The sequence below is a fragment of the Melopsittacus undulatus genome, chromosome 1 (genome assembly GCF_012275295.1).
Source record: "Melopsittacus undulatus isolate bMelUnd1 chromosome 1, bMelUnd1.mat.Z, whole genome shotgun sequence".
NCBI classification, from domain to species: domain Eukaryota; kingdom Metazoa; phylum Chordata; class Aves; order Psittaciformes; family Psittaculidae; genus Melopsittacus; species Melopsittacus undulatus.
The window spans coordinates 115,973,931-116,001,024 of NC_047527.1; the positions used below are offsets into that span (position 1 = coordinate 115,973,931).

General features: G+C 37.2%; 1 protein-coding gene across 2 annotated transcripts in view; it reads right to left on the reverse strand.

Moving 5' to 3' along the window:
- Nucleotides 1-27,094, reverse strand: part of ARMC3 (armadillo repeat containing 3) — a 47,503-nt gene that overhangs the window by 1,191 nt on the left and 19,218 nt on the right. The window contains exons 10-16 of one of the 2 annotated variants that reach the window (XM_005152971.2): nucleotides 15,655-15,904; nucleotides 14,334-14,470; nucleotides 10,759-10,927; nucleotides 9,767-9,876; nucleotides 8,606-8,698; nucleotides 3,210-3,407; nucleotides 513-675 (exon numbers count right to left, since the gene is read on the reverse strand). In XM_005152971.2, the coding sequence (XP_005153028.2) occupies nucleotides 513-675; nucleotides 3,210-3,407; nucleotides 8,606-8,698; nucleotides 9,767-9,876; nucleotides 10,759-10,927; nucleotides 14,334-14,470; nucleotides 15,655-15,904 (1,120 nt within the window). Of the gene's footprint in view, nucleotides 1-512; nucleotides 676-3,209; nucleotides 3,408-8,605; nucleotides 8,699-9,752; nucleotides 9,877-10,758; nucleotides 10,928-14,333; nucleotides 14,471-15,654; nucleotides 15,905-27,094 lie in introns of both variants that reach the window. The other variant, XM_031052519.2, reaches the window with a different exon arrangement.

A 27,094-nucleotide genomic window follows, 5' to 3' on the forward strand; every position in this document is an offset into this window, starting at 1 on the left:
CAAGGAAAAAGGATAGAACAGATCTGCAGGCTGCACCAGTGCATCTTCACATGAAGACAGAATAAATTAATCTTTCCAATTTCAGAAATTAGAACATAAAAGCTGTTATATACTATTATAGAATACTGGCTAGATAGCAAATAAAAATGGTCCCAACAAGTTTATATTTGCAGCATGGAAAAAAAAGGAAGCTGCATAATTCAGTATTTTACAGTTTACAGAAAATGTAAAATGTTTTGACTCCCAATCAGATATTTTGGCTTTTTGCCATTTATCAAGTATTCTGCAGATATCACTTAAGACAATTTAATGACAACTAGAATGTTTACAGAAAGAAGCGATGCTGGCTTTCATTCACTGGGAAATCAACTTTGCCAGTGAAAAATGACTTAAGTGTATACAAAAGATTTTACATAAATATAAATATTATATTGTACTGATGCAAGTATGCTTTAGTTTATAATATCCATTTAACATCAATATGTTATGTTGTAAAATAAACGTTAAAGTACCTTGAAAAGTAAAGCCCTGTGGTAGAATGTCCCTTTTTTGACTTTCCCGATAGGCACAACGTTGCATTTCAGTTCAAATTGTATTTCGCTTATGTGAAGTTCCCAGCTGAAGTCATATAGTTTGTCTCTTTCAATCGGGCCACCCATCTTGTCTGCAACAAACCTGTTCCAGTGTATACCAGCATCAGCTGCATCTGTAATTCCTCTTGTATTTACCACAAAAATGTAGCAAAATGAAATGTATACAAGCAATATAAGACTTTGATACTTTTGCTATGCTGGCTGTATTAATTCAGTAACTTGTATTTTATATATGCTAACTGTTAAATACAAATAACCATAACTCAGGTCATTCTCATTTGTCACAGACATAAACCAAGGTGCAGCTGCTGTCAGCAAAGATGCTGGGGAGCTCTGGTATAGGCACAAAGTCCTCAGAGGAAAGCACCAGTAACCGTGTCTTTACCGAGGACGTAGCTCAGAAGCTAGTGTTCACCTTTACAGCTAACAGATTATGTGAGCTACATAATACAATCCGCAGCCCTACCGTCTGTTTGAAATAGTCATTAAGGCATGCGAATGTACAGGGTAAAATTTAAGCCACAGGTAATGATCCCAACATAGGAAAGCAACTATATCCATAAAGGATAGTTCAACTTCTACATGTGCTGTCTTATATTGAAGCCAGTATTTGGGTGGTGAGAGGTGTATATTTATCCATGAAAAAGAATTGGTTTAGTCACAGAAACAGAATCACAGAATCCCAAGGGTTGGAAGGGACCTCGAAAGATCATCTAGTCCAACCCTCCTGCAAGAGCAGGGAAACCTAGAGTACATCACATCAAAACTCACAATCTGTGCAGACACTGCCGAAAGCATGTCTGTTGGACTGCTGTGTACACACAGGACCAGGCCCCATCTATAAGTCTGTAAGACACTTTCACCTTTTCTATGCATGGTCCCTGTATGTAAAGACCTTTGTTCCTCTCAGAGTCCTCAGCCAGAGCTACAAGTGTTATTGAGGGCCCTCACTCTGGACAAGGTGCTGCAGAGCTGTTGTGAGTTTAAATCACAAGCCACTACTTCAGACATGAACTAAGATCTGCATTACCCTCCTGTGCAGTAACTGTGTAGGTTCTGTCCCCATAGTATGTGCAAGGCAACACTGGAGGGCTTATTTCTCAAACCCTAGGGCCTGAGGTGGTACTGGTTGCAACAGCATGGGCACAGGGAGTTATCACCAAGCTGGATAGACATGGTATCATGAAGTTGGGAATTACTTGGTGAACGTGGAGAAGTGGGGGCTCCAGGCAGTCACTTGTGCTGCTTGTGCCAAAGCCAGCCCTCAGTAAAGAGGGCAAAGCTTCTTGATCCTACAGGCACACTGCTCCCACGTGTGCACAAAGATGTGCTCTGTCTGTTTAAAAGGAGACAGCCAGCACTGCTGCATGTTCCTTCATCTACCCCGGCTCCCTCCCTGGTGAGCACAGCAGGAACCCTGCTCAAGCTGCCAGGCTGCCAAGGGCTGCTGCAGCTGCCTCCTCCTCCCCTTCCTATTCAACACACACTGTTCAGGCAGCCACTTAAAATGGAACATGCACATAAAAATCCCCACAGAAAACATTCTACTTAAATTTCCCATGATTGTTTTGCTGGGTTGTGTGCCTGCAAGAATTTCATTGGTGTGTTTGAAGAGCAGATTTGAAAGAGCATTTTATGGATTCCACCTTGAGGATGGCAGCATGATTTATACACAGCTGGATAGTAAAGGATGAATATCTGTCCTGTCACATTTTGCAACCAGCAGAAAAGTCATTCCTCCTATCACATTAGACCACTTCATTAAAAATGAGAGTTAGTAGAAGCAACAGATTTTGTGAGACTCAATGGGATCTGACGCCAAACTCTCCGGATTCAGGAGGTAGCCAGGAAACTGCTAAGATAGTAAAGGTTAAACTAAGGAGAAAATGAAAGCAGAGACACTGCCTGGAGATGACAGTGATTGGTGCCAAGGCCAAGTAGTCAGTGTAACTAATGAATCACACGTTGATAACAACAGTCTGTGCATGCACCATTGCAATATTCTGGCACTATTAAATCATCAGGATATTAATTACAGTAGTACCTAAAAACTACATTAGAAAAATGTCTCATGATTTTGGCTCTATAGGAAAACAAAATATGAGACAGATCCTGTCCCAAGGGGGTTCCAAACCAAGTAGGCAAGAAAGATCATAAAAGGAGGAACAAACATGATACATGCAAGTTACAACAGTCTCAACTATTAAGTTAGGAGTTTAGGTTGTGGATTTAGTCACTGCAGCTCCTAGGTCTCTCTAGCTCCTTAATGATACCATATGCAGCTGAGGTGTTAATTGGAAAGGATCAATACGGACACATAAATGGGGGGGGAAGGGAAATTTTCCATATGAATATTTTCAAAATGTGAAATTTATACCCTTTTGGGGCAAGTGATTTTTTCTTCAAAACAAGCCCAATCCAACTGATTACAACAAAATTAGGAACAAGAAGCTTCAAATCTAAAATTATGTTAGAATTCTAGACCAGACCTGATTTGGATTCCAGTTAGAATGAGAAAAATAACAAAGTTGGAAAAGTTGTCCTCAGATGAGAGAACGGTTATTTTACCAATTGAACTTATTTGTATTATTTATGGAAATGTGATTTGATACTCACTGTGCAAGAGCCACAACCTGTTCCCTTGTAGTAGTTAGTGGTAAAATTGTTTTGAAAGCATCATTAATGTAATCCAGTAAAATGAGGTCAGGCGGTGGTAGCCACTGTGTATTTTGTAGATTTATTTCATCCTGGACTGCAGATAGAATCTGAATATCTTCTTTTGATTTTTCCTCTTCTTTTTTCCCCTTTCCTTTTCTTACATAGAAAACAATGTACAGTTATTTAGAATGCTGTAATCTCTAAAGTCCAAATTCAAATACAGCAGTTCTCCAACAGAACATTTTAGACAAGTAGATTGCAGGGGGTGTTAGGAAAAAATCTTTTCTCTTGATAATGAATACTCTAAAATCTGCAAAGTTGTAGAGAACACTTGTGGAACATGCCCTCAGGAGATATTTATGAACCAAGTGTCACTAGCATCATACTAATATTGCTGTAAATTCTCATTTTATTTTTGTCTATAGCTCTGATATGCCTTTCACATATATCTAGAGGAGAAGAGACATACATCCATATAAGAAACACTTTTAGACAGTTACAGTTTGGTTCCATATGGACACGAACTAAAAATCATGGACTCGAGTGAGGTTTTACTTGATAGAAATTGGATTTCAAATAAAGGAACAAGTGGTATCAAAAGCATGGCCAAAATTTTTGACAGGACATACCAGGCAGCAGTGTCTGTAGTTGTAAGTCCATGTACTTCAAGCATTATACAAACTACAACACTGCTGGTCAGATGAAGATTTTATAAGAAGTCCATTGTTTTGCTCTCTCTTTTTTTCACTGTACATGCTACATATATCACTAATGCTCAGGACTGCAAAAATGACTGTGATCCTGAACAGGCATCAGAAGCACTTACCAGAAGTATAAATGAAATGCTTGTTCTGCTTAGATTGAATACTGTGCATTTCACAAGTTATGTAGCAACTACAAAACCAGGATTTTACAGAGGTATCATTAAGATCGATACAATCAGTTTAGGAATTTTAATTTGTGGGAACATGTGGAACTTGTGTTTCATAAGCATTGTATCTTTTTTCAGCCCAGGTGTTGAATAATTCTACTGTGAAATATGACAGAATTTCTTTATTTAAAAATTCTGGCTTATTTGTTGAAATCCATAATACTGCTGGCATTCTTGGAAGGAAAAGGGGGGGGGGGAAAGAAAGGATGGATCACTGAAGTACATGGCTCCAGGGCACAGTATCATTATCTTATGCTCTTCAAATTATTCTTGAAACAGCTCTCTTACGAAGGAAGGCAACGGACAAAGCAGAAGGGCATACACCATTATCAGGTGTCTAATTCAAGCCATTTGTCTTCAGAATACTTTGCAAACTTTTCTTTTACCTACTGAGATTTACCATATTCACAAAAAGGCCTTTTCATAGGTTTCCTAAAGCACATTATTTTAGCAGGATAACCAATTAAGATTTAATCTTGAAATTATAGAAAATTCACCACCCTGTTAAGTTATTAACATTAGGGTTAACATAACCTCCTGGTTATTAATTGCACTTATACTTGAAAAAAGCAGACAAACAGTTTTCTTTGTCTAATTTGACTCTATCTAGACGTAGCCAGAGAACCTTATAATGGTAGATTAAACAGCTACCTACTTCTCCATTTATGCACTTAGACATAATGTTTAAGAATAATTTATTTAAAGAAAACTGTTTCCTATTCCTGTCTGCTAGGATGACTCTTGAATCAAGCTTACTCTCCTTCTTTCCAGTTTTCAGGAAGAAAACACCTGAGAGGGATGGGTTTGAACAGTGATTTGTTTAGTTTTTTTGCTGCTGCCTATTTCTCTCAGGTATGACTATGGTTCCTTGGTGGAATGGCTGCTTTAAGGTTGTCTTCCACACCTGTCTCTACCTTACTCCTCATCTCTTCAGTTCATCATGTCTAATATTTCATAGAATCATAGAATCATAGAATAGTTAGGATTGGAAAGGACCTCAAGATCATTTAGTTCCACCGCCCCTGCCATGGGCAGGGACACCTCACACTAAACCATATCACCCAAGGCTTCGATTATATTTACCTCCTAAGGAACTGTGGAGGTGCTGTCTCATAGCACAGTGCCATAAAATAACCAGTAACCATTACACTAGACTCCTACTATCTTTTTCCTGTTCTCTTTTATTATTCCCATTTTATTTACCAGTGAGAATTATGACATCTGAAAAAAGAAAATAACTCCCCTTTCCCAAAGCTGTCTTACTACTCATGACACGTACATGCCATGAATGTAGAAGAATATGCAAAGAAGAACTCATGGGAGTAAACAGTGTCCAAGATGTTTCTGATTTTGGCTGCAAAAAAGTCCGGTTGGTCACGAAAGAATCAGTGTGAGGAAGAAGGCAGCCAATAAAATATGCTACCACTACAAGAAAGCCATGACACCTATTTTCTTTCCTTTTTCACATAGCTTAATCCTTTGGCTGTCTTTAGAAAAGGAGTAAATGAACACTGGAAAGCACCTCCTTAAATTCTGTACTGGAACATAGCATAGAATAAATGTAAATTTCCCAGTCTACATTAAACATCATATTTTAGCCCAGTGAATGTGTATATCAGATATGCAACCATTTGATTAAAAAGGTTGCTATCTGTTCATGAAAATATATGTCAACCTATCTACTGTGCACTTCCTCTACATCTAATTCAAACACTTCCAGCAGACAATTACAACTGCCCTTTCTTTTAGCTTTCAAGTGCAGTTTATACAAAGTAGATTTACTTTTTCAAAACAATAGCTTTAAGCTGTGTTCAGTAGTACTTTGAAAAATATTGATGAACAGAAATGTATGATCAAAGGAAAAAAATATGTTGGAAAAGGTCTGTTTGAGACTTGGAGTCAGCTACTGACCTTCAAGTAACTCCCATATATCTCACAAATTAATAATAATAATGATGTCTGAATTATGGATTCAAAATGAATGACAATGGGGTTATAAATCATACAACTTGATCATGACATTCAAAAGCAATTATTTCATACTTGAAGAAAGAAATCTTTGTATCCCTGCAAGTTTGCCATGGGAAATCGAGACAGTATTTGGGGTCTTTTTCATAAAGAATTTTTTTTGCTTTCCAAAAGACTTATTGTTGCTAACCCAGCAGTCATTTACTGTGTAATTGACATAAAATAGATTAAGAAGCAACTATCCAAGGGTATCCTCATCTCACATTGTAATAAGCAAACATCTTGTCAGAACAGATCTCTAAGCTTTGTGCAGCTACTTGAGACTATGCAAAATGGTCCATGACTCTAGAGCATCTTTTGAGATGAAGGAATCCTCCACAGGTGCAGAGCACCAGGGGGCTCAGTATCTCCCGTTGCCTTCTGCTCCTTTTGAGTAAACTGACATTGCATAGTGGGTCATGACCAGAGCGTGCTGGGCTTCAGGAGGACCTGCTAAATGAGCAGAAGCTAGAACATGCCTGCTAGAACATTGCACTCTCAAGATGCAATATCTACTCTTTTGCATCCTGAAATGGGAACCTTCTACAATGCAACTGATATGATCCATTTCAGTTATCTACTATGAAATTACTTAAACTGAATTCCAGAAGTGCTTGCAGTCCAAATAACTAGTCAAATGTAAATGTCTGCCTTGTAAGTCAATAGATAGATCTACAAGTCAAGTGGATAGACTTGCCTCACAATTCGAGTCCTGATTTAAGTCAGAACCTCAGCCTTTTACAGTCAGTAGCTATTATCTGTCAACAATTTGCATGTCAGTTCTAAACAAGCTGATAGACATATAATTCAAAGAATAATGCATCAAGCCTTTTTCTCTAGTGCTGGTTTTGCTGAGCAAACACCATTGTCCGGGTAACTCTCACTTTTCCTTCACTGGAGATACCATCAAACTATTGAGATCACAAAGCAGGCTTGAATTTTCTCTTGACTTCCCTCCTGCAGATTTCATGTCTCCAGCACAGATACATACATACATACACAGAAATATAGAAGTAGTCTCAGAAATCAACAATATCAATAAAATGCCTGTACAGACATATCACAGTTCATGGGTGAGCTCCAAGCTAAACATTGCAAATGTAGTACTTCAGTTCCTACAACAGGCATGCCATCTCTCCTGTGGGCTTTTTTTTTATGATCCTGTAGCACTTAGGATTTTGTAATGCCCACCACTGACATCACAGTCACAGCCCTGAAGCAGAGCCAAGGCTCCCTATACCATAAACCAAGAAAAATTAGGAAGACAGGCCTGAGACCCACAGAAACTAGCATGATAAATGGTCAGCTCATTAAGTTGGCTAACAGAAAAAACAAGAAGAGTTGTAGGTTATGTCACGTTCCTATCAAAGACTAGGTATCATCTCATCAATGTCAAGGAAGCTCTATTTGGACCAGTTTGGGAATCCTGAAAATTTCTCTGGAATTAGGCATGTACAACTGCCTTTTCTGAAAGACAGCTGTGGTCATGATTGTGCTGCTGTTTTATATAAAGCACAGCTCAGGTATCGTGGTTCAATTTTCTTTTGCAGGAACAAACTAAGGGTTAAGTACCTTATATTAAAAGTCATCAAGACAATGACTAGTCATTGGTCTCTACTCTCTCAGTTAAGTACCCTAACAGCTGAAGTAGAAAGCTCTGTTCATTCCACCTCATTGTTAGTGAATAGCTACAACAAACCAGAAAGAGACTGCTAAACCCCAAATATCTTGTGGTCAGCTACCTGCAGGTGGGAAGGACAGGATCAAACCCTCTTTCTGTAAAGGAAAGAAATTAATTTTCCACCACAAGGCTAGAGGCTCTGACCTATTTGTTATGAGCAGACATGCCTACCAGATCAGTTCTACAGAGAGGACTGCAGTATTGTACCTAGTGTATTGTATGGGTCAGTGGGAGCCCTGCAAAAGCGAGGCAGTTTTAGGCTTGTTGCTGCCAAAATGAAGACAGTTCTGAGCACACCCTTCTCAGCTTTTAGTCATGTATAAAATTTCACTGGAAGAAATCTAATCTAGAAATAAAGATGCATGTAGGCAGTGTAGGAACTTTTTGTGTGTCTAGGTTCTAAATTGAGAAGGAACTTCTACCCTAGTTTCCCTGTGTCTTGGTTGTTAAGCTGTAAAATAACATAATTTCACTGCCTCTAAGGGATATTGGAAGGAAAACCAGCCAAATAAACAGGAGATGTTTTAAGAAAGCATGGGGAGGGAGGACGAATCATTACTAAGATAGAAAAGGAAGACTACAGCAATTAGGAGGTGAAAGAAAGACTCCAAAAACATATATAACATTTGTATTTGACCATTCGGAAACTGTCTATCACTATTTTCAATCAGAATTTTATTTCTAATGTTAGAGCAATAACAGAATATTGAAAAGTAGTGAATTTTAAAACCATACCTTGTTTTCTCTCTACTGCTTTTTCTTGAAATAGAAGGTGACAAGATAGTTTGTTTATGAGATGAATCGTGTGCCTTTTCCTCTCCTGGAAGACTGAAATGGAACAAGATATTTTTGCATGTCAATTCATGTTTGCATATTAAGTTGTGAAAATGACCTTCTGATTTTAAAGGACAGTAAATATATTCATAGGAAGATATAAGTGGAAGAAATAACATAACCAGTAATAAACAAAATATTGATTCCCGGATCAAAAATGAAATACCAAATACCAAATGATGGAAACAAAAGTAACTGGAAAGTAATACTGCTGCCATAGTGCAAAGGCAAGAAGCTATATCAAAGTCAAAGAAAGAAAACCTGATAGTTAAAGACAACTCTAGGGATCAACAAAGAGCATGAAAGTTTAATTTGTTATAGATATTCTCAGACATCTTTATGGTGTCATATACAAGCTTAAAAGGGAAGCTAATGATACTGTTAACCAAATATGTGATGTGTTGACAGAGAAGAAGGTTTTGGACTTGCAAAATATTGGTAGAGCATTCTTTGATCTGTGAGACTGTTTACAGGAAGTGACTCCCACTTAAACAAGCCAAACACCAACTTCCTGCATTCGAATCTAGGAAGATTTGTTAGGCTGGCTTCAACTTAAACAGAGAAGGAACAGACGTAGGTTCTATATCAAGTGTGAAAGCACGATGCCCGGCTTTGTTCTGCTGCTTGGGATGTTGTGCTTAAAATTCCATGCATTTGTCTGTAAAAGAGGATCATCAAATCATAGGTTCCATTGCTGCATATTGACATTCAGCTTAGATGACATAATTATAATGGCAGATGACAAGCTTTGTAATAGCTAATACAACACTGGGTATACCACCATCAGGAATCAAAGGGTGTTAAATGAGTAAGTCTTAATGGCTAAGTGAAAAAAAAAAACAACTCAACTGAATGAATCTTTCCTGTCTAGAGGGAAAAGAAGTTATTTTCTAAATTCTTATTTTCCAAAATAGAAATATCTTGCCTTCTAGGACATGAAGCTAGGGATTAAAATTGATCTATTTTATATATGTGTATACATATATAGACTATGTAGTTTGTACTGGAATCAGTGGAAATGATGCAAAAGATGAGCTACCACAGTAACTTAGTAGATCAAACCTGGCTTGCTCTTCCTGTGGTTTAGCATTAATGAAGATTGTGGCCCGACGGTCAGTTAGAGCTTGCATACTCAATTCCTCCAGAGATGAAAATTTCATTCCAGGTTTTATCTACAAGAAAATTAGCATAGAAGAAAAGGTGTTCTGTTCAGTTAAAGATGAAGGAAAAAAATGTATTTAGAAGATCTTTATAGAGTAATTTAAAATTCATAATCTTGAACAGAGGGCTTCCATGAGACTTTATAAAGACATTAAAAATAAATAAAATTGTTTTGTTCTTAATTTGCATTTTCTTTGTCATTTTTTTTAGATTGTTTGTAAATAATTTAACTTGTAGTTATTGGTCCTATTGCTACTTTTCAAATAGTTCTAGGATGTTGAAAAGTTCCTGCTTCTGAAGGCTTTACAATATAGGACTGATGTTTCAAATACAACCAAGTGCTTTAGGAGCAGTTATTTCACTGATTTTCAGTCAGACTGGGATTTCTAATTAATTTGGGCATTTTGAAAAGTCCTTGGATTTAAACTGAACACAGCACTAACAAGTGATACTGGAGTCATTCTTTATATATAAACACTGCTTTGTGAAAGGGTCATGACCAAGGTGAAAATATGAACTCTTTACTTCTTTATGTAAAAATAAACAAAAAGTCCATAGGTCATTCAGTGTAAGGTTAGTATTTAGAAAAGAGATATTAGGGAAAAAGACCAGAAGAACTGAAGTCTGAGAAAGGATCTGGAGAGGAGCTATGTCTGGATAGCTTACATAGGGTTGCGAAGAAGATCACAACTGGAGCATAATATGAAGATGATGAGATTTCATCCATGAAGAAAGATAATCAAAAGAAATTTGTATAAAAGCTGGGAAGCTTCAGGACAAGAAAAGAAAGTATTTTACATAGGTAGATTCTGGCTTTTACTGTAGTACTCTTTCCAAATCAATAAGAAAATTTCACTCTTTCTATGAAGAATAATTTATTTAAAGTAGCTTACCTGACCACAATCGTAGAATCCATCAGTAATGATATTATTTGATGATAAATATCCCATCTGACTGTACTTTTGGGAAAGGTTGTTATCAAGTAGCTTTTCCAGAGCAGCTTCACTAAAGTTATTTTTGCGGCTTATTGATAGATTAATTTCTTCTAGGATATCTAAAGCACTGTTAAACAAAATAAAGCCTAATTCATCATTAAATACAAATTAATTGTTATTATACAGTCCAGAGTTTGTTTTCAGCATCACCAAGGCCAAGACAGATTCATTTCCAAGTGGTAGCCTTGTGCCCTCTGGGCCAGCAAGGAACTGGCTGTGCTGCACAGAATTCTTTCTGTAGGGAAGAAAAATGTCCTGCAGTGGTCAACCTTTAGGCAGTTAAACTTACATGTGGACAGCATGCCACAACCTTATACCAGAAGGATGTTAAGCACCACAGAGAACCTGAGAAAAAGAAGGATGTAAAAGTACAGCAGAAGGAATAATGTTCAGAGCTGATGATAAGATACAAATCAAGGAATGCATGAAAACTTGCAATGCAATTTGCAGATTCCAGCTGTGTAATACTCAGTGTGTGAATCCTTCTGGTTTAGGACTATTACTGTGTTCGGGGAGGCACAGTTGGCAGAGATTTGCTAAACGTGGTTGAGCGTGGAAACACAAGTAGTTGTGTCAGCATTGCCAGGATGACAGGATTTTTACAGGATGAAGGTAGAAAAAAATAGTCATGTGAGGACACCAGAGTACAGGAATTAATTTATTCAGCTGTTTGAGTGCTGAAACCCACATACTGATAACTTCTGACCTGAAAAACTGAGAAAAAGCTTGCTAAGAGGATAAAGGAAGCTCAATGAGGAGAACATAGCACACTGCAGTTTTGAAACTGTTTAGGAATGAAAAAAACGAGGAAGAAATAGGGAAATATATGTGTGTGTACATATTAAAAGTTATATCTGTGTGTGTATATACACACATGCAGACATTCTTTGCATCCTAAGGAGCCAATTTAATATATATATGTATAAATATAATGAACTCCATGTTTAGACTGTTCTGCCAGCTACACAGGGAGCCTCAGCTGTGGACATTTACCACGTAGACTTCTGAAGGTATGTCAGATGAATTCCAGAGAATAAATTTTTCAGGCAAGGCAAATAACAACCCTATCTTTTAGAAGCGAACAATGGGAGAAAATAGTGGAAGAGCAGTACAGGCTATTTGTCATACAGCATACTGCAACAAAGTCAGGTAACCAGCAAGTGATGCAGAGAATTTTAAAGGGGAAAAATGAATATGGAAAAGCTAGTGTGTACAGCAGTGTCTAAACCAGATGACATTAAAGCAACAATGGCACATTACCCTCATATGGAGGAAAGACATAAACTGACAAATAAAGCTGCACCAAAAATTCTGTGAAGACCTGAAAACCAAAAAAAAAAAAGGAAGACTCATACAGAAATGGAAACACTAACACTTTTGAAAAGAAAAAGTAAGGGATAAACCCAAAAGACCCACAGGCAAAGTGAGACACAACTATTCAGGGACTGAAACGAAAATAAACATTTCATATGCTGCAAGTCAGAGAGGAAAATGTAGACCTATTACTCAATGTGGGAAGAAAACTCGTAACAGATGGCACAGAAAAGACTGGAGTGTCTGATGCCTTTTTTGCTTCAGTTTTCATAAAAAGGTTGCAAGCAGATGCCTGGCAGTAACATTAACAAAGAAGGTAGAAACAGTAGGCTTAGTATGTCTAGAATAAGTTTGAGGAGGCAAAGTTAGCAGCCCCTGAGGATATCTACCTCCCACTGCCCTATGAATTGGCAAAAGCAACTTCTGAACTGTTTGTAATTGTATTTGAAAATTTAGTGAGGACAGGCTAGGTGCCAGGGGAGTGGAGAAGGGCAAAGATTGTATCTACATTTGAAAAATGAAGAACAAGGAAGCTACAATGGAGATAATTCAGCCAAATTTCAGTGTCCCAGGAACACCATATCAAATTATCAAACAATCAGTTTGCAAGCAACAAGAGATAAGAAATAGCCATTTTGCATTTGTCAAGAGTAAATCATGTAAAGCCAATCTAATCCTTTCTGTGATACGGTAACTGACTTAACATACAGGCAGAAGTAGAAGACATGAGATATGAGTTGACTTTGAGATATGTTTTGACTTTAATAAGTCTTTTCACATATTCCTACTTGAATACTCATAAGCAAGTCAGGGAAATATGATCTACATGAAAATAGCATGAAGTAGTGCCTGACGGGTTGAAAAATTATACTTAATGTATTATTATCAATAATATGCTGTCAGACTAGAAGGACACAAATTAGAGTCCTACTCTGATACTGTCAGAGAGAAGGGCTTAAATAAGAACAGTGCTATATGCAGGATATAGAAAATAATTACTGAGCTTTATTTGATGGTGATATGACCTCAGCTGAAGTACCTCATCCTGGCTGGGAGACAGCACTTCAAAATGGCATAAATAAAATGAGGGAGATTCAGGGATGTGTGACAAAATTATACAAGATTTCAAACCAAAAAAAAAGTTTAACATTTTTACTTTGTCATGAAAAGGAAACGGAGAGAGGGACATGGAACATGAGAAAATTCAGCAAGTTACACTCAAATTGCTATAAGAAGGTGGTTGTTCAATCCCACTGAAAGCAGGACAATATGTGCTGATGTGCTGTGAGGGGTATTTAGAACTCAGAAACTCTTTCTAATTGTAAGGACACTCCTGCACTGGAACAGGTTACTTTGGGAAGTTGTGAACCCCCCTTGGAATTGGTATTTACACTGAACAGTAAAAATATATCAGTGTACCTGATCCAGTCTTACAGTGGGCAGAGGTATAACATCTCCTTTGATGTCCCCTCCTGACCTAAATGTCTGAGATTCTCACTTTGCAGAATTTCCTCATAGATGGGTTTCAAGTATCTGTGCAGTAATCAGAGAAGTGTCCAGCAGAGGGAGCAGGGCAATTACATATATTTTAATGATAACTAAGAGTCACCCTGCATAAGGAGGCTTGTGTCATAATTCTTATAATTTAAAACAGCTTTTGTAATTCAGATATTAATATATGGAGCCTGGACTTTCTAAGAAGGAATAAAACAGGGTTTTTTTTTATGTGATACTTTAGCACACCTGCAGTTAACCAGAGCTTTAAATCAAATTTAGCCTGTGCATATTAAATACAATTTACTGTATATTGAACTTAGCCCAAAACGTTAATTTCAGTTTCATATGTATGAGGCACTGCAGTCCCTAATTTTGACTGATACAAGTACACCTTCAATATAAAGCCCAACTCAGTCACAAAAACAATAAACATTTTTATAACTCCAGACAAAGTCTCTTTTCAAGCTTACATTTTTTCTTAAGCATTCTGTTACTTAAAATTAATAACGTGTAATCTATAACATCAGTAGTGCATAAGTAGTTTCTGCTTACCAAAACGTATAGCTTAACTTTGTTATTCTGCTATAAACGTGTAAAGATCAACTCAATAGAATTACTGAATTAAAATCTTCCCTTTGCCGCTCGATATTATTTCTACTCACCCTAGCCTGCATAGTTCAACAGCAGTTAGTTCATCACTTGCACAGATCATAACAGCCCAACAGGCATTTCTTCTGACTTCTTCATTTTTAGAATGCAGCAATTCAACGAGTGGTCCCAGTCCACCTGCATTTCTTAACTGCAAAAAAAACAAGAGATGATGTTGCCTCTTACATATTTCATTTATCCCAGCAAGAACTGCCTGTGAAATTCACCTTCTGAAACATTCAAGCCTTGTAGACAAGCTATGCTGGGCTGCTCGAAAGACCATTTATGGGGATTCTGTGCTTCTGTGAACTTGGCATAGACTAGAGCTGAAGCAAGATTCAGGAGTAGTACAAGGCACACATCCCTTCTGGCTCTGCCTTGCTTTTCAGTTATTAGATTGTGGTATGGAAACAGAAGAGACTATGCAACTTCAGACTGCCACAGAGAATTACACAGCCTTTTCTGTGTTCTGTTGCCTCCTAGCAACTAATTTACATGACAATTTATTTGAATTTGTATTGTATGTATGACAATCTTATTAACGTCCTATTCTCTTGTGTACTACAGTATCTTTCCTATACATGCTGGAGGAAATATTGCTCATTTGGATTTTTGAAGAGAAAGACATTTTAAGGACACTGAAAGAGGTAGATTAATTATCTATGCCCCTTATTCATGTCCTAATTAACAGCCTTGACCCATGAGAAAACCCCAGCTTAAGATCTATGAATGCACATAGGATCATCCTTATTTATGAAAAGAAAATAGCATGACCACTGATAAACAGTGAGAAGTTCAACTTGCTGGATGCCACTGATCAAGGGATTAATTATATTTTGAGTTTTGCCTGAATTACATTTACTCCATGTACATGCAGTATCTTATCAATCAAGGTCAGGCACTGCCGTTCAGGCCTTGAAAATGGGCAATAGAACAATGCTGAGGGAGAGTAAAGAGGACAGAACTTCTCATCTTCAAAGTTCAGACGGCAGTTGCAGCTGAAAAGCCATAATGTTTAATGCTCATAAACATGAGGATTAAGGTGTAGCCCTTGTGCAAGCTCATCAAAGCCAGTGAAAAGCTGTAAAACATTTATTTGGTGCAAGAAAATACAATAAACATGGAAATTAGAGAAAACTCTTTCCAAGTTCTCATGACAAACTGTGCTAAATTCAGCTGAACAAACCTATCATAAAAGTGAAAAATCAGTTACTATCTAGAAAGCCTGGGACTTTTAGGACAGACACAAAATACAAAGATTGTAGGTAAGTATAGCAGCAACCTCAGGATCTAGAAATGTCATAAAATAACCACAGCCCAGAAGAGCAGCTTTACCTCAGTCCTTGCATCAGCATCACAACCAAACACAGCCACAGCAAATGCTGCTTTGCTTTGCACTTGGCTGTTGGTTGAGCGCAACGGTTCTGCAAGCACACTCATAATACCATGGCTCTGGATATTTACACGTAATGGCTCTTGCATGGCTAGATTTGTTAGAACTGTTGCAGCATTAGCAATGGCTCCATCTCGCTGAGTGTACAAGGTATTCAATAATGGCTCAATTCCTTCAGCCTCAGCAACAGCACTAGCAAAATGAAGGAGAAAAAAATCTTTGTTATTTTAGGACCATTTTTTCTTCTTAGTGTGCTATATGTATCGACTAAATTAGCATTACATTTCAGTATTTTTATATATATGTATGTGTGTGTATATATATACATGTAATTTATATATGACTCATGGTGTGAAGTTCAAGAGGCACAACATAAGCAGACAGAGTCATAAACTTCTGGATTCTTTGACTTATTAGCACATGGATCCTTTCTGAGGTTTTGAACAAGTGAATTAAATCTTGCATCTCTTCAAAGGTGCAAAATTTCTGTACCTCTAGTTGCAGGCAAGTGCCTCTGCAGACTCTTACCACTTCTCCCCATAACCATTCTAGCACTACTTCTAATAAGGATTACAGTGCATGGAATTTCATGCCATTGTTCTTTGTGCTGTCTCCATAAATTTATGTGATCAGATATCTAGGTGGCATGAATATAGTACACCAAGTTTCTGCCATTCTTAAAGAGTAGGTGTACATGGTGCAGTTCAGTGCAACATAGTAATTAATTGAGCTGGCTTTATACAAGCTGATTTAGACAGCAGGAGTACAATGGACACATCAGCACAGAGTTCATGGCTGGCTATGACTATGGCTCCACATTAAGAGGTCTATCAGCAGCAGATCCAGGTTAAATATTCCCTCTGCTTCCAGTTGATATTGCAGCCGTAGTTGAAGGGTGCTGCCTCTCAACACTGCTGGGACAAATGCTGGTGTGGCCAAGTTCTAAGCTAGATGTGCAACAGCCTGCTTGCAAATAAAATTGGGGAAGATTGCTGGGGTTTCTTTTTAAGGATCATTTCACTGATTTAGGTTACAGAGCAGCCAAGGGAAAAATAAAACAACAGTTTATGAAGCACTACTAAGGAAATAGTAACTTCAGGCAGGAGACAGCAGAAGGTTCAGGCAGCTGCACTATTAGAGGACACATTTGCAAATTACTTAAATCTGGTGTGTTGCAGAACTAATAATCATGTGGGCCTACAGCTCAGTCACAGCAGAAGGCACTGGACTACGAGCACCTGATCTCAACACTGCTATTCTCCTTCTGGCACTCACTGGGATAGTGCCTCTTAAAGGAAAACTAAAAAAGTCAACTTCAGGTATATATTTCTGGGTTACCACCTCATTATATATTCTTTGGTTTCTTTGCCATAGGCAAAGGAAACTACTGAAACCAACACAGTTTACATTCTTTGAATGCCATAAAATACTCCATAACTTGAGATTTTTTACCACCTTCTTGCCAAAACTTTGCTTATTTCTTTGCCTATACCATTTTACATTCACTTCAGTGGTGCTTTTCCCAATGTCATTAGAAACCAGCACACTGTAAAAACTGAATTGTCTTTCTGATGAGCTGGTACATAAAATTTGATCAAATGATTTGAGGCATATGTCAAATTTAATATCTGTGTGTAGTAATTTTACATTAGGCTCATCTGTTTGTTAAAAGTTGGCATTATTGTTAGCAGTGGAAATGCACAGATAGCAATTTGAATTTTCTTTGCAATTGCTTTTTATACCTTCTTTTATACATTTTGTATATATCAAAAACATAATAAGCTCTCCCACCTCTACACAAGCATACCTAAGCACTTGACCAAGAGATGAGTGTACATTTTTTATAAGTTTTGCTAAATTTCTGTCAACACCTTAGTAAGAGAAATCTGGATGTGAAAAATCTTACTTTTACTGTAACAGTGTTTCACCAAACTCTAACTGGCTTTTGGTAACTTTCACGGTTGCAAAATAAACACAAGCTTACAAGTATTATGTGTACAAGAAAGAGTTAAGCAGTCGAAGACTGTCAAGGCATTGATAAAAACAAAAAACCTCAGGAAAGCGGGCAGTCGCACTCCCATGCAAGCAGGATAGAAAGCAGAATGCATCCTAACACATGCCATATAATCCCATTTCATGAGCAACACAATGTAGATTTCACTGTGAACTCATCTTAGCACAAGTATCTCCAGATTTTTTTACTCCTGAGCCTACCTGCAATGAATTAGCAGAGGCTAACGGGGTTTGTTAGTCTGATCTCTGCCTCAGCTACAAGGCAATGGCAGCTCTAGTGCTGGAGCATGAGTATAAGGAAGTCTGGCAGCCAGGCAGCAGTTCCCAGTTTGGAAAACCAGAGAAAAGGCAGCAATCCAGGGACGGAAGGTGAATAGGGTTATTAGCTTGGGTGCAGCATAAAGGTATAGGGTCCATCTGGTGTTGATTGCTCCTGGGGCACCAGTAACTTTAATACAAGCACTTCAGTCTCTGTTCAGAAGTGAATCCCATGTTTTCAGATGTCCTGCACTATACTTCTCAGACTGTCTTCCATTAGCCTTTTATCTGGGTGACCAGATAAAGAAGAGCTGAAAACGTTTTGTTTGCTTTTGTGGGTGTTTTTTTTTGTTTTACTTAGGTAAGGCCACTGAATTTCTCCGGTTAATAATTGCCTTCTCTTCCCCATAAATATTTTATCCAGACATCCAGCTTCAGGAGTGCTGTACCTTTATCCAGGCTGCTGTATATGAAGAAATCCTGGACATGTCAATTGCACATGTTAAGGATCAGCTATGCACCACATATATCACAGGTTTACCAGAAAGCATCACATGCATAGCACATGTAACAATGACAGGATGTACCTGCTGGCAAAATGTGGGGAGAGACTTACCATACATGCACATTAAGGCATATCCATAAGCTTTTTCCCCCCCAGATTATAACATTATACAGTATATACACACATACCTTACCCAGGGAAAAAAAGAAAAAAAAAATCAAAGCTTTTCCTGTACAATGGATGCATCAAAATTCCAGGATTTACAGGACAGATAGATACACTACATGAGATGCATGGCTGCATCTCACAGGTATAGCATATCCAATACTTCTGCAGTAAGTACGGAACTTACTTTTCCTATACTACACCTAATAACACATGATTTCTCCCATAGGAAATCCTAATAAACATAGTCCCTAACAGCCTGATTCCAGGATGACACATGGAACTGAATGATGTAGCCAATCACATTAGAAGCAGATTCACTGTAATTTCCATAAAGCCAGCAAGTACACAAGTACTTAAAAAAAGAGCAAGGTGACAGCTTCTTGTGTGTTCAGAGTTGACCTCAGCGAGGTACCGAGCACAGCCAATTTTCTCAAGTGCCACTTAACTTCAAAAAGGTTGAGAACCACTGATTTAGAAGATCATACATATTTATTTCAATCCGGCCTTCTACTTCTGCGCAGATTCATTTTGAATCACAGTTTAGTGATGGTTTAGTTTAATCAAGAGCACAATTACAAAGCAAAAAGAATTCGTGTAAGAAGTGACGAAAGTGGGTAACGAGAGCTGAAGGTAACCAGTACCTTTGAGAAAAAGATTTTAAGGGGGGCAAAATCACCTGAGAGCAATGCTGTGTCCTGGTAACAGAGATACGTACAGAAGAGGTTATGAGGGAAGAATGGAGAATCCATAGTTCAACTCACTGCTACTCCTTAACCCTCCAGAGAAGGCCTCCATAGCCCTGTCACCCTGGGCCACAGAGCTCCAGCTGCTAAAGAAACAGCAGAATGGAGCTGAAAGAATAAATAGGCTTAAACTTCTAAGGTGCTGAAATACTACAACATTAAGATCTCATCATGAAGATCCTCATTCCCTTCCATCTTGTGCAGAGATACACATTGTGTAGATTCTTATTACAAAGAAATAAAAGCCAGTGAAAGAAGCTTTTACCATCACTGTCTTTGCCTAATGTAGATGAGCACTCGCCTCTCCCTGCCTGCAGAACACATCCTGCTGAGACAGTGCACTTTGTCAGTGCTCCCACTACAGGACTACATTGGATTAGCTGAAAAAAAAATACACTATTTGATGTGAAAAAGGAATGAATTATATAAATACACAGGTTTTTTCCTCCATGTTGTGTAAAGATTCGAAATACATCAAGCACCCTAATGGAGAGAAAAGATTACGGAAAAGGAAAGAAGATAATGACAAGGCAAAAGAAAAAAAAAGATCCATTTGCAGTATCACCATGGTTTTTTGAAAACTGGAAGCCATTTGACTTACAAACAAGCAAACAATAAAAAACAGACAAGATAGGTGTAGAAATTGAGGAGCTCAAATGAAAGTTAAAATAATTCAAATGTTATGACTAATAAGCACATGGTTATGATCGTGAGAGTGTCTAACCTAATAGGGTTAGGCATTCACCTTAGCCAGGGTATACATGGTTCAGGTACCCTACTGATCTTAACCATGCTCTGTAATGAAAGAGTAAAATTCTGATTACAACTGAATTCAAATCACTATACACAGGAACAGCTAAATTATTTTTCTCAAGTGCCACTGAAAAGACAAATATTAAAAGGTCAGATAACGAATATTTAATTTAAATTATTAATTTTAAGTATACATTGTAACAAGCTAAGAGATTTTCTTGAATGTTTGCTAAAGATCACTCAAGACTCAAAGAACAAATGCTGAGAGTTTGAGACAAATGTTTTCTTTACTGGTTTCACTACAAAGATAAATTAAAAGTTGACAATAAAAGAATTACCAAAAGTTTCACAATGCAGATATTTTGAAACAGTTACTTTGGAGATGCATCTGATTTTCACTGAGTGGAATATGTTGTTTCTTTGGTTGTCTGGGGTGCAATAGGAAAGCTCAGACATTGGCAGAGCATTGTGAAAACAATCATCAGTAAAAACTGATCCAAAACTCCATGGGTTTTTATTTTATTTTTAGGATTGTAGGCTTTCTGGGGCAAGAACCACGTCTTTGTTGGCATCACATTAAGCATAATAGTTCTGTCACCAACCAACCCTCCCAGCCATGGCAAGAAAGGTAACAGATTACTTAGTGCATAGAGAATGGATCAGCTAGCTTTTCCTCCTGAAGAGAAGGTCTAGCCTAATGGAGAAAGCAGTTATCCCTGTCCAAAGCACTGACAGAAACCATCGAGACCACCCCCAAACCCTTCACCTAAGCTATGTCCCCCCTTCTGACTTAGGATTTAATACAATTTCTGCCCAGAGAAAATTCACATTTCTCCTCCTCACAAAGACTGCTGGACTCCTTGTGGACTTCATTTTCCAAATGTATTTGCAACCGCATGTTTAATTTCTGTGCAAAATTACTGTGATTGTGTGTGAGTGCTTAGCCAGCCATTTATGCCTGTGCATATCTCATTTTCATACATAATTGCATGTAAATTATGCATAGAAATTATGCATCTAATTACACACACATTTTTTTAAAGTCAACTCTGTTAAATCGCATGACTTCTTTTTCACACAAGGTATTTTTGATCCAACTCTATTATGTAATTTCTGACTGAGAAAGGATATCATAACCAGAAGTTTGAAAAAAAACAAGAAATATCTTTCTTTTAATTCCTTAGATGTATTAATATTCTTCACTTGCCTTGTTATGCCATCAGAATAATCACATCCAACAAATGTCTTCTGCATTTACCAAAAATTTCACTTTGTGATTTAATTATTTCAAAAGCAATTGACTGTTTATACTGTATGCAGTGCCTTGTATTTTATTTAAAGATTAATATTACTTCAATTTTCTTCACTATACCAAGGAAATTAATGTCAGTATGTTTATTCTGAGTAAGGGAATCTAGCACAGGAGACTCTGATCTACAATTTAGGGCCCCTTTGTGCTACAATAAAAATAGTGATGATATCAACAAACCATATTAATTTTTAATTTCAGGAACTGAGCCCTCTATTCCTATTTCTTAATGAGAAGTATCTTGTTAAAATATCAACAAACCCCAAACTCAATAAACTCCACAGTCTGGAAGCAATAAAACCTTAAACTATCTGGATTAGCAGAGCCTGTAACACCTGACTCTCATTTAGCACTACAGAGTTCTGTCACTGAACCCATCTGACGAAGTAACACAGAACACAGTTCTAAAAGTGGTGTATGCTTAATTTAAAATATTACAGTGGCATTGGTAATGAACTATTTGTGATATCCGAGCCTTTAAATTATAATATCATTTGCAACAATTATTAAGAATCTTTGACACTTCTGCTATAATGAGAAAGGCTTGAAATTCAGCAATGGAAACTTTTTTCCCTTTAAAGATCCCACATAGCTTCTGCCAGGATAAGCTTGTGAAAAAGATACCCTCCCCCTCTCTCTTTTTTTCCAATCCAAGAAATAGTGTATGAAAAAAACAGTATCTCAGCACAAATGTTGAGAGTCTGTAACCCACATTGTGACAAAAACAAAATAATAGGGAACACTCAGGAGCTGCCAGAACAGCCTTCATGGAGATGTAAGGGCAGGAAAGAAAAAGCTGGAGCAGGATCCTCACAACGACTCATTTGAACACAGGGACTGAGGAGACAGTGGCTCCTCTTCATTTTTGGAAGTACAAAAGAGCTGTGCCAAGTCAGTCTCTCTAAACATAGCACTCGGACTGTGAAACTTGACTCCATCTTTCACTTCTGGATAAGTCTTTTCTGGGCAACTGTGAACTTATCTCCAGTGGCAGCAATCTGCTTTGCTAAAGGCTCAACAAGGATTCAGGTGGAGAAACTAAGCTTTTAGTTTTCTCTCTCAAAAGTAAATCTCTAACATAGTATATATATACTACTATGTTAAGGTAAAATTACTGAGGTTGCAAATCAAAAGGGTTAAAGTTACTTGTGAACGTTTATTTTTACCCCCTTGTGTGTGTAACAGTCCAATTAGACAGCATGCCACAGTCAGTGCACAGGTTAAATTCACAGCAGGACAGAATTAAGTTTGCATGATCAGCTATAAACCTGCAATTCCCTTATATTCACTTCAATAACTTCACACTACACTTAAATAAGTTAAAGCATATACTTAAATAATTTACATGTAATTTAGAAATAGGCTACAAAGAAAATACGCATGTAAAAGCACCAGCAGATTTGCCTGAAATTTACTCAAACGTAAAATAATCCTTGCCACTTTTAATTCATAAGAAGTATAATTAATCTCAGTGCATATAACCAACTGTCACTGTAGGGATACACACTCGAAAGAAATCATTGTACTTGTGCCACTCCCTTAAACACACTTTTCCCCACCAGTCTTAGGAAGTCTCCATCCAGAAAGGGAGAAGTTTTACCTCATCCCACAGAAATCTACCATGGGAAGTTACAGGTGACAACACACATGAGCCAAGTGAAATTCCACCCTTCCACAGCTAAAATAAATAGTGATCATACTCTGAGGCTTTGAAGGTAGGAGAGTGCAAAGAGCCTGAAAGATTTTGCTGTATCAGTAAGGGGTAGAACTTAGGTTCTCATGGACTTTAGGATGCTGTGAAATGAGGTTTGTATTAGCTAGAGATGAATGTTCTAAGCTGGTCTGTGACTTCAATATAAAACAAACAGGAAAATGCATAACTTTTTGGTTGGTTGGTTGGGTTTTTTTGGTGTTTTTGTTGTTGTTTTTGTTTGGGTTTTTTTTGTTGTTGTTGTTTGTTTTTTTTTTTTTTTGTGGAAGAAGGATTGTAATGGGAACAAAATGCAGTTACAGTGAGTCCACAGCAGGACTTTTCTATATAGCCACACTGTCACAAATCCAAGAGAGAAAACCAACAGTTGGCTGAGTGGAACATTTTGCAGCTGCCAGCAAGGCATGATTTTGGGTACTGTCCATGGGTTGCACATCAGTCATCTGATGTGATGTTAATGTCACAGTGGGAACCCATTTCTGAATGACATCCTAGCAGCAGGCCTTGATTCAGCTTTTCTGCCAAGGGAGAAATTTACCATAAAACAGTTTTCAATAGAAGTCAATATGTAATTTGTAAGGAAAAGCTTGTGAGCTCTTGGGTAATGACTGCATTAGCTTTTTTTCTTTGGAAAGCACCCACTGCACTGTGGATATACAGTAAGAGACAGTCAAAGGAGGAATCTGTTCATGGCATGAGTTAAATGTTATTTGTGAAGGGCTCAACAGAATGGGTGCTAATGTAAAAAATAACAACACAAACCACAAAAGCCACAAAATCCCTTTACCTTGCAGCACAGTGGCTCAAAAATATGATTCTGTCACTAGGGGTCAGTATTAAAGCATATTACCTTTACACAATACAGCTAGCGGCATTCTATTGTTGATTCCCTCCTTCAGAAACACAAACTTACGTTATAAAGAACAACTATTAAACCATCAAAAGGACAAAACCCATACAATGGATTATTTCCTATTTCCGTTCTTAAATGTAGCTTTCATGTACTAGAAATTTTGGTTTCTGTTCTCACAATTTAAATCATATATTCACGCAAATGTATTATCTTATGTAGTACTGACACTTCAATATTGATCCATTTATGTGAATTAGGTTCCATCTGCAGTCTCGCAGTCTCGAAAGAAAAAAAACTGTGATTAAGTTTCCCATTTTCTAATAGGGAAGATTACTACCTAGTGATATTATTACCTAATGGTAATAATCGTTACTTCCTAACGACAATAACAAAATTTGAAATGTAAGAAACCTGGACATTTTTTGATTTATTCCTTGACAGCTACACCTGTCTTAAAAAGAACAAAAATCTGTTGTGGATACCGAAAAACTCCATTTAAGAAAGTGAAAGACTCTCACTACACATGAACGTTATCCACATGGAATAGACTGAGGATATGTTATTTTGAGTCATTAGATCAGTATCTGAATTTCAGTTTGGAGTAGATGCAACACCCACTGAAGTCAAGGGACTGACTCACATGCTGCTCACAACCAGTGAATTCCCAGTCTATCTTCCCATCCCCAGCCTACTCTCAAATCTTGGAAATCTTGATACATTTAAGAAAGCATGTATTCTGATGCTGCAATGATGCTTGTAACTGCCTATATAGACATAATTTTGCTTATTTAAATAGGTCCACTGGTTCTTGGAAAGAAGTAAAGAATTAGAAAATTAAATAACTATTTAAATATATAATATTTAATGTGTAAATAAATCAAGCCTGCCTTGGCTTTGCAATTTTTGGGATGATACTTTACTATCTCGAATCCAGATATAATATTTAGAAATAGGTAATGTGACACTAATGATAAACCCCAGGAGAAATATTCTGCCAGATCATAAGTCTGTCATGTACCACAATTTCCTGCAGCCCTTAATGCAGCTGAACCAAAAACATCCCTTTCCTTCTTCCCCCAGACCAAACTCTTAACTGAATGCTATAAATTTTGCACTTAAAGTAAACAATTTAAGACAAATATTATTGAAACTGTTGATTAGTTTTCATGTCCAGTACAAAGCTCTAAATTTCAGAGCATATGTTTTTCTTTAGTGGTAAGTCCATTAGGTGCCTAGAATTCAGACATTGCCAGATTTATGAAGACAGCTATTAGAAATGGCATTTCTGCTATGACAATACTGAAGAGCTAGTCAAATTAATGTGTAACTGGTACACTTAAGAGCTTATTTCTATGTGTTACTTCTAACTAATATAATATTTATATTTAACATGATTAGCTTATCCTAAATACAGGAAAAGCAAAAATAACTGATTATACTTAAATGGGAAAAAATAGGCAGAGGGTGAAGTAAAACGTTTGTTCTATAGTGAGTTGTGCAGCACAGAAGGATTTGTTTTTCTGACCAATAGATGGCACTGCTGTTTCTTTGTTTGTGTGTAATTTTTCAATTCGTGCATAATGCGCGTTATTGAAGTGACTATGCCTACATTTCCCGGTGCTTGGACACATCAAAAGCAGACAGATTTCAGAGATTCTTTAAAATGGCATTCTGCTGTCCAAATAACTGTGTACAGTTTTCAATAAGGCAAGTTAGTGTTCTGGATTAAAGAATGGGAAATGGATGCAAAACCCCAGCTGAACATAATTCTCTTTTTCTCAGAAGCAGACCACAGAAACAAATTCTGACATATATCAAGGATGGTGTTGGAGTTATACAAGAGTAACATAACAGAATAATTTCTTTGTTGTATGTTAGAATAAGTATATGGGGTTTTAAACTGCAATATGCTCTGCAATTTTATTTTTATTTAACCTAATTATTAGCAAGCTTATGAAGAATTTAGCATTAAAAAAATTGTCATGACTTTCAGATAAAATCCTGATAAAAGTGTCATCTGTGGTGTCAGTCTGTAAACTAATGAGGCTTTTGACCACCATACTTTCTGCTGTGTGCTACTGAAGCATGACACACCACCAGCCTGCAGAAAAAATTTGAATGCTGAAATATTTTAGAAGTTATCCATAGTAATTTTATGTGTTCCAGTAGATAACATATTGAAAATCTGCGTTTTCCAGTAAACCTGAAAACTCAAACAGTTTGTATAGGACCCATGTTCTCTTCTGCTCTAGATCTTTGGCTAAAATACCACAGGGGTCAGAGTCATTCATGAATTTATTTATTTTTGCCAAATTGTGGTTGCTTGGGGACTTGTGTGAAATGACAAGCTGGTCTCCGTCCCGTTTGTCGTGAACAGGTGTTCTAATTACAAAACCTCCACCATATTTGACACCTTTATTAGCTGTCTCAGTTGAGAAACAAAGGATTGATTGGATAGAGGTATAGAACTAGCCTTTCATTGCTGTGGGGAAGCACCTAAAGGTCAAGGTTAATATACATTAGTGGGGGGTAGTATTGCCCATTGCCTATGCTGTTCTTGTGTTATTAATCAATGGAAGACTTTATCCTTAGGAGCTAGCTATTGTGGGAGCCTTAATGACACAGTGTGGTTAAACTTTTTTTTTTAGGTTTTTTTTTCCATTTTACAGGAAAAACAGACGCTTCTTGATCAAATATTCCTAACAAGAACAACAAATCTCCAGCAAAAATAGCCATGTTTTGTACTCTCCTTACATTCTGTTATATATACTGTACAAAATGAAAGGGCAAGGTACACATTCTTCAATTGATATAATACATGCAAAAATGCTCATGAAATGAAATATGGCAGAAGACATGTAGATGAGTTCAATAAGATTGAATTTTGGGTGGTAAAAAGTAAAAACATTTATAGTAAATAGTTTTCCTCTTTACTGTAGTCATTTTGTTCTTGCCACATAAGGTCTACCTGCTACTACTAGCTTTATGATTTAATATTCTTGGAAGGTTTATAAACAGGATCTAATATATAACCAATAAAAGGACACTAGTCTCATTAGTCTCATTTGG